This window comes from Sardina pilchardus, chromosome 24 (genome assembly GCF_963854185.1).
Source record: "Sardina pilchardus chromosome 24, fSarPil1.1, whole genome shotgun sequence".
Taxonomy (NCBI): Eukaryota; Metazoa; Chordata; class Actinopteri; order Clupeiformes; family Clupeidae; genus Sardina; species Sardina pilchardus.
The window spans coordinates 2599018-2605976 of NC_085017.1; the positions used below are offsets into that span (position 1 = coordinate 2599018).

At 45.6% G+C, this 6959-nt stretch overlaps 1 protein-coding gene across 1 annotated transcript in view; it reads right to left on the bottom strand.

Moving 5' to 3' along the window:
* Positions 1–3928: 3928 nt before the first annotated feature.
* The window catches only part of ptprua (protein tyrosine phosphatase receptor type Ua), a 222329-nt gene continuing 219298 nt past the window's right edge, over positions 3929–6959 (bottom strand). The window contains exon 31 of the mRNA XM_062528958.1: positions 3929–5618. Within this exon, the coding sequence (XP_062384942.1) occupies positions 5556–5618 (63 nt within the window). The 3' untranslated portion in view covers positions 3929–5555. The remainder of the gene's footprint in view (positions 5619–6959) is intronic.

The following is a 6959-nucleotide window of genomic DNA, read 5'->3' on the forward strand; positions in this document are numbered from 1 at the left end:
CTGGTTCAATAGGTCAGTGTTTTGGCAAGTAGGCAAGTGTGTGAGTCTATGTTTGTGTGTGTGTGTGTGTGTGTGAGAGAGAGAGTATGTGTGTGCATGTGCAATGTGCTGGTGTAGTGTGTGTGCTGGAGTGTGTATTGTTTGTTGTGTGATTGTGTGTGTGTGTGTGTGTGTGTAATGTGTTTGTGCAGCTGTGTGTGTGTGTGTGTGTGTGTGTGTGTGTATGTCTGTCTGCACATGCACATGACAATACCAAATAGGTTTCCACAATGAGCGACATTGTCTTGGCCTTCACGTAACCCTCCCTGGAGAGAGATAGAGGTGTGTGTGTGTGTGGATATGTGTGTGCGTGTGAGAGAGAGAGCGTGTATTGGGGGGTCGGAGGAGATGGAGAGGTAGTCTTCACCCCAGCAAAAGAGCCCCCTGCCTGGGGACCCAGCACAATGTTGGAGTCCCTCTCCACGGCTGCTGTAATCTCGCCCCAACAGATGCTGAGAGGGAGGGTGCAGGAGCAGGAGCAGGAGCGGAGACGGCCGACACAGCAGCTGTCAGCGCTGCAGCAGGATGGATGTGCTGCTGCATGCCACCATTCTTCTGCGCCCCATGAATGGGCAAACTTGGACACCGACGCTATGGGTTTGGCTTGTGAGATGGAAAACACAACCTTGCGCAAGCCTCCCTCTTCTGCTGAGGTGCGTTCAAATGAGCAAACAGAGGCAAATGTTCACAAATGTTTGCAGACAGTTTTTCATCTGCTGCAAACATTTGGGAGCACAAGCAAAATGGCCTGAAGAGATTGTTTCAGGCAAACATATGTGGGTGGATGCTGGACTAAAGCTCTTATCATTGAACGGAACAATTTGGAATGTTTACACGCGACTTCCACATTTAAAAGTTCAAAGAAAACATGTTCATCTCCAACATCTGCTTCTGGTCTTCCACAGAGGGAACAGCAGGGCAGTGGCACGGTCACTCTGCTGGAGGGAAGACTCAGGCGCTAGAGCAGTGGGATAGACAGTAGTGCTCAGCCTCACTCAGTCACTATTGGCTACTTTGGAGGGAAGACTCAGGCGCTAGAGCAGTGGGATAGACAGTAGTGCTCAGCTTCACTCAGTGACTATTGGCTACTTTGGTGCCAGGGCTGGATCGCATCATGCATCACTGTGGCCAATCACTGCAAAGTTCTGTGGATTGGTTCAGGTAGTCAGGGATGCTTCTTAAATCATTGGGCTCCTATGACCTTATTGGCCCCACAGTAATACTACTATTACTACTACTACTACTACTACTAATAATAATAATACTAATAATGATAATGATAATGATAATAATGTTGGTCATTAATTCTTGTGGGGGACGTGTCATACGATGTCAGGATGCTTATTGATACTAACCATCATGACTTAGTAATACTAAGCCACTCAATATCTCTTTTTTCCCCCAATACCTCACCTGTGAAGTAAACCATTACCAGTCATCAGCTATCTTTGTGCCTGGCCCTCATCACACCTGAAGTCCCATCCCTATGACTGCCCTACCATCGCCTGCTGTCCCCTTGCCCGGATTCCTGGCCCACGCATCCTAGTGACCCATTATTTCCTTAAGAAAATTACTAATCCCTATGGACAATTTATTCCCTACTCTGGACTATTTGAACTTTCTGACACTAAAAAATACCTTACTATACTGAAACTGACCCTAGGCAGGGTTGGTGGATCTGTCCGAGGTTCCTTCCTATGTGTATCTCCAATTCTAGGGAGTTTTTCCTCGCCCCTGTTACTCATGGGCTCTCTCTGAATATTTAACACTCTGTAAAGTGCCATGAGACATGTGTAATGTTTTGGCACTCTATAAGTGAAATTAAATTGAAATTGAAAATTATTTTTTGTACTTCCTGGGCAATCATCACACTGGTGACCAAAATAAGTCTCGTTTTCTATGTAATACTTTCATCATGCTGCTAACATGGAGAAGCTAACCACTTTATATTTAGCCTTTCTCTCACACTCTCTCTCCCCCTCTCTGTTCCAGTGTGAGGAGCCTGTATATGACAGTTTAGTGCTTGAGAGAGAGAGAGAGAGAGAGAGAGAGAGAGAGAGAGGGAGAGAGAGAGAGAGGGAGGGAGGGAGGAGAGAGAAGAGAGAGAGAGAGAGAGTGAGTGAGGGAGGGTGATGGTAGGACAGAAATAATAGTCATCAAGTATTCATAGCCGCAGGGGTCTCGGTGGGTGAATGAGATTGGGTTAATGTTCGTTAAAGTGGTTTTGATGACACACAGACACACACACACAGAGACATAGACACACACACACACACACACACACACACAGCTGAGTCCACCATCCAGCTATTCCCCCTTCTCTTCCCTATGAGCACAAGTGGTCACACACACTCTTCCCACTACAGTGACCGCAACACATCAGGGACTCACTCAATTTAAACGAAGCACCGTAATAACAATGTAGCCTTAATAGTGAGCTGGCCATAATGACCGTACACAGTGTCGACATCAACAGTTGCCGTAATGTGCAATCCAGACCGCCGCATGGTGAGGCTCCATTGACCATGATGCAAGTGCAATCTGTTGCTGGCGTTCTGGACTGGGCTGCTAGTGCTGAGCTATTAGCACCGATCCAGTGCGCTGGAGTGTGGGAGAGAATCAGAAATCAATGGACAGGCTTAGCAAGGACAGCAGTGGTCAGCACACAGGGCTTATTTCGCCTCCCTGCAAGGAGAGTGGGAGGAGTGAGTGTGTGTGCGCGGGTTTGTATGTATATCTGAGTTGTTATGTGTGTGTGTGTGTGTGTGTGTGTGTGTGTGGGAAGAAGGTGATAAGGAGAATGTAGGGGTATGGTGCGTGTCATCAACTGCAGTTTGTATGTGAGTGTGTTTGTATGTGTGTGTATGTATGTGTTTGTGTGTGTGTGTGTGTGTGTGTGTGTGTGTGTGTGTGTGTGTGTGTGTGTGTGTGTGTGTGTGTGTGTGTGTGTGTGTGTGTGTGTGTGTGTGTACATGTGTGTGTGTGTGTGTGTGGAATGTTGAGGGCGTGTGGTGAATCATCAATGGCCCATCAAAGCAAATCTGTTACAAAGGGCTGCATCCTGCAAGACCCAGGGAGCGTGTTTGTGCTTATGATAAAAAAGAAGGACCATTAAAAGTGGTAATTAAATGATAAGGAGGGGGAATAAAATCGCAGGGTCAGCACAGTGTGATCTCCTCTCCTTGTGTGTATGTGTGTGTGTGTGTGTCTTCTCGACTGGTAATAATTCCCTTGTGCAGTTGGCTTAACAGCATTCTCATCGCGTAATCACAAACAAACATGTAGGAGACATGGCCTGCATGCGGCTGATAGCCTTAGCCTTGCACCAAACCATTTGCTTTGTTCGATAGATAAATAAATAAATAAATAAACAAATAAATAAAATGAAGAAAGGATGAAAAATAAAAGTTGACTTGTTTCATCGACTACCCGGGTAATTGGGTTGGATGGTGTGAGGGTCATCAGAAACTGAATTATGCCTCTGAAACACGCTCGAGGTCAGTGAAGCCACGTGGAAAAGGAGGGCGAGATTTGTTGCCGTGTCATGGCAGAGTGGCGATTAAAGAGAGCAGTCGGCACACGGCGCTAACACAATGGGGATATCTTCTTCTCGCAGGCCACAAAGACAATGGCGTTGGCTCATTAAACCGCAAAGGACATTTGCGTTTGGCTGGCGGGGGAGTGTGTCGTTTTTTGCTATGAAAGGGCGCTTTTTTTGTGATCTGGCTCAGCCCATTTGGTGTCGCGACTCGTTGCTAATTACTATTTAATACCATATTGTACTTTGGCAGAATGTGGCAGGTCACTGAATTAAACCGGCATCGTTTACGTCAATGATTGGAGGCAGTGGTCCAAACAACAAAAGGGACAATGAGAACAGTAGTGACGTAAAAGCAACATCGTAGTGTTTTATTTTTTTGCATTTAATATACACTATTTAGAAAACAAAACACAATGAATAAATACAAATTTAAAAAGCAAGTCTTCTGGCGAAGGCCTCACCTTGTTCCCACAGTAATACATCATTTCTTTTTTTGTTTGTTTTATTTTCAATACATATATGTACACGTATATCTGATCTTCAATTGAGCTTGAGTTTAAGCAGGCATCTGCACTGGACGCCCAAAGCGGACTGAGCCACAAGATGCGACGGGACACTTTTATCAAACAGCACAGATTGGCATGCAGGTGCTTTCCAAGTGGTCCCCAGCACACATACAGACGCACAGACAATGAATTGGCACGTAAAGACAACAACACCTAGAATTCTCTTTTTATCTGTTACTCTTAAAATACCTACAGTATGTACACAAAGAGAAAAATAAATACTAAACGAGGAACCACCCTTGGGATCACGACCCCCTGTTGGCACCAAGAGATGTTGGCACTCAGTTGGAGGGATTGCCACGCCAACGTGGGGTTCCCGTCACCTTGGTGACGAGAGCCAATGGCGGAGGCCGACGCTCCGAACCTCAGCCCCACCCCTCTTCTGACAAAAATGTGTGTCACTTCCTTTAAGCCCATCCTCAGTCAGTTGCACAATGGCACAGGGTTCAACAAAACACAGAAACACGCAAAAAGTCATCCATGTAGATTTCTTTTCTTGTAATATTTTGCTTGCTTTTCTCAGAGTTGTGAATTGTTGAGAGTTGAGTGTTGTTGCTGTGTGTGTGTACATGTGTGTATGTGTATACGTGTGTGAGTGTATGTGTATGTGTGTGAGTGTGTGTGTGTGTGTGTGTGTGTGTTGAATGCATGTGTGTGAGTGTGTGTGTGTGTGTGTGTGTGTGTGTGTGTGTGTGTGTGTGTGTGTGTGTGTGTGTGTGTGTGTGTACACGTGTGTGTGAGCATATGTGTGTATGTATTATCCAGTGTCAGTCATTCTGTGATGCCATGGAACAGTGTCTTCTTCTTGCTGTGTGGTAAGGCAGAGTGTGGCAGTTGTCACGGAAACTAGGGTGTTGCCCGCTTAAATCACAGGAGGCAGGCTGCCCAACCCAGCCCAGTCGCATCCATGCCCTTATATGGTGTTGGCAAAAATATCTGGCACAGAGGAGAAATAAACAGAAGCGAAACAAACAACAACAAAAACAGGCACAAACCCCTGGGAAAGTGGAGGGATGTGCAGGAAACACAAAGACAAACAGGAAGAGAGGGACACATAAAGGAAAGGAAGGAAGGAAGGAAGGAAAGAAAGATAGAATATAATGGAAGTATAGTACACGCCAAAAAAGGAAAGAAAGTGTACAGGAGCTCTCAGTAGTCGGGTCATTTCCACAGAGGAATTGGAGGGCTTTCTTGCATCTGTCCATTCGCAATGTCCACTCAGGTAAACAGAGATCCACTCCTTCAGGGGCAGAGAGTTCCGGAGGAAGAGAGCAAAAAGACGAAGAGGAGGAGGAGAACGAGGAGAAGGAGGAGGAGGAGGAGAACCAGGGAGCTCAGAGGTGAGGCCCTTGGACGGCTAGGTCTCCCTCTGTGGCGTGGGACGCATCAAGTCTGGTCGGTCCAGGCTGCTATCTCACCTCCAGGCAGTCAAGGTACTCCAGCACCAGCTCATAGCAGAAGCGGTACTGCTCCTAAACAGCAAACAAACAAACACAAGAACAACGATAAACAAACACAAATAAAATAAACACCCTACAAAACACCTGATGTCAGTTTTGGGCTTTTCTTGTGTTAGTATTTATAGAACTCATTTAGCAGCTGTGTTCAGTTAGTCCCTCACAGCACTCCAAAGCAATCATTTCATTACAAGTTCTCTTCTACGGCATAGAAGCCATAATCTCTCCTGAGCTACATAAAGCAAATGTGCTCACAGGATAACGTCGATTTCATTTTCATAAACAGCACAGCAGCTGATGATTGCCCTGTCTAGTCGCTCTGCGCAGACGAGAGGAGTGGAATTTAGACATCTTCCCGAGGGAGCGCGCCGTGTGCTACTAACCAGGTGATAAATGGTCCAGGAACAAAGGAACAACGCCTTAATTAAAATGCTTTTACGCTCGATGCTTAGAGAGATCGTTAAATTAAATAGGACAACAACAAAGATACACTTGCAAATGTTATCTTTTTATACTGCTACCTAAGTTACAACATCGAGTTTAATGTCTTCTTAAGCCTGCTATCCAGGTGACACACAGATTACATCACTTCCTGTTGACCACTAGCCCATCTCATCTGCCAACACTTGGAGTGGCTCTCAAACACTCTTCTCGATCCTCGAAGGGCGTTCCCACTGATTTACAACTAACACTGGATAGACTATCCCATTGTTGGCGCCCCATCATTCTCTATCTAGATCAGTGAGGACGAGGATCGAGGAAGGAAGGGAGGGTGTATAAAACACCAAATGAGAGGCACCCATTGCATCATAGTGTTCTGTGAAGGTGTCACGGGCAGATTAAATTAGTTGGCTAGTATGCGGCTGGGTCCCAAATCAATCATCCCATAGGCCTATGTAAACTATGGCAAACTAATTTGGTATTTAGCATTAGGCGAGACTATTTCATCATAACATTTACTCTATGCCAGGGTAGTGTTTAATGAATTCCTCCGTGGATTAATGTCAGAGAACTGGATAAATGAACATTAACATTATCGACAACACATTATCAAAACACAGAAAAAGCTACTTCACTACAGCAACATAAGGAAATGGATCCATGACAGCTGGCTAGTTGGCTATTGCTTTAAAAAAGCTGCCTTATATCTCCTTCTCTTGCCATGTCTTTTGACTGCTCAATGTTGAACTGTTCTTGCCGTGCACTCCCACTTTCTCCACCGCAGCAAAGACTAAGTTCATTTGTGCTGTGAATGCTAAGATTATTTGGACAGGCCATAGGCTACAGATGAAAATGGCTGCATCAGTGGGATACAAAGCAGAATGTGGAGAGAAGGGGGAAGTAGTCATGCAGAGC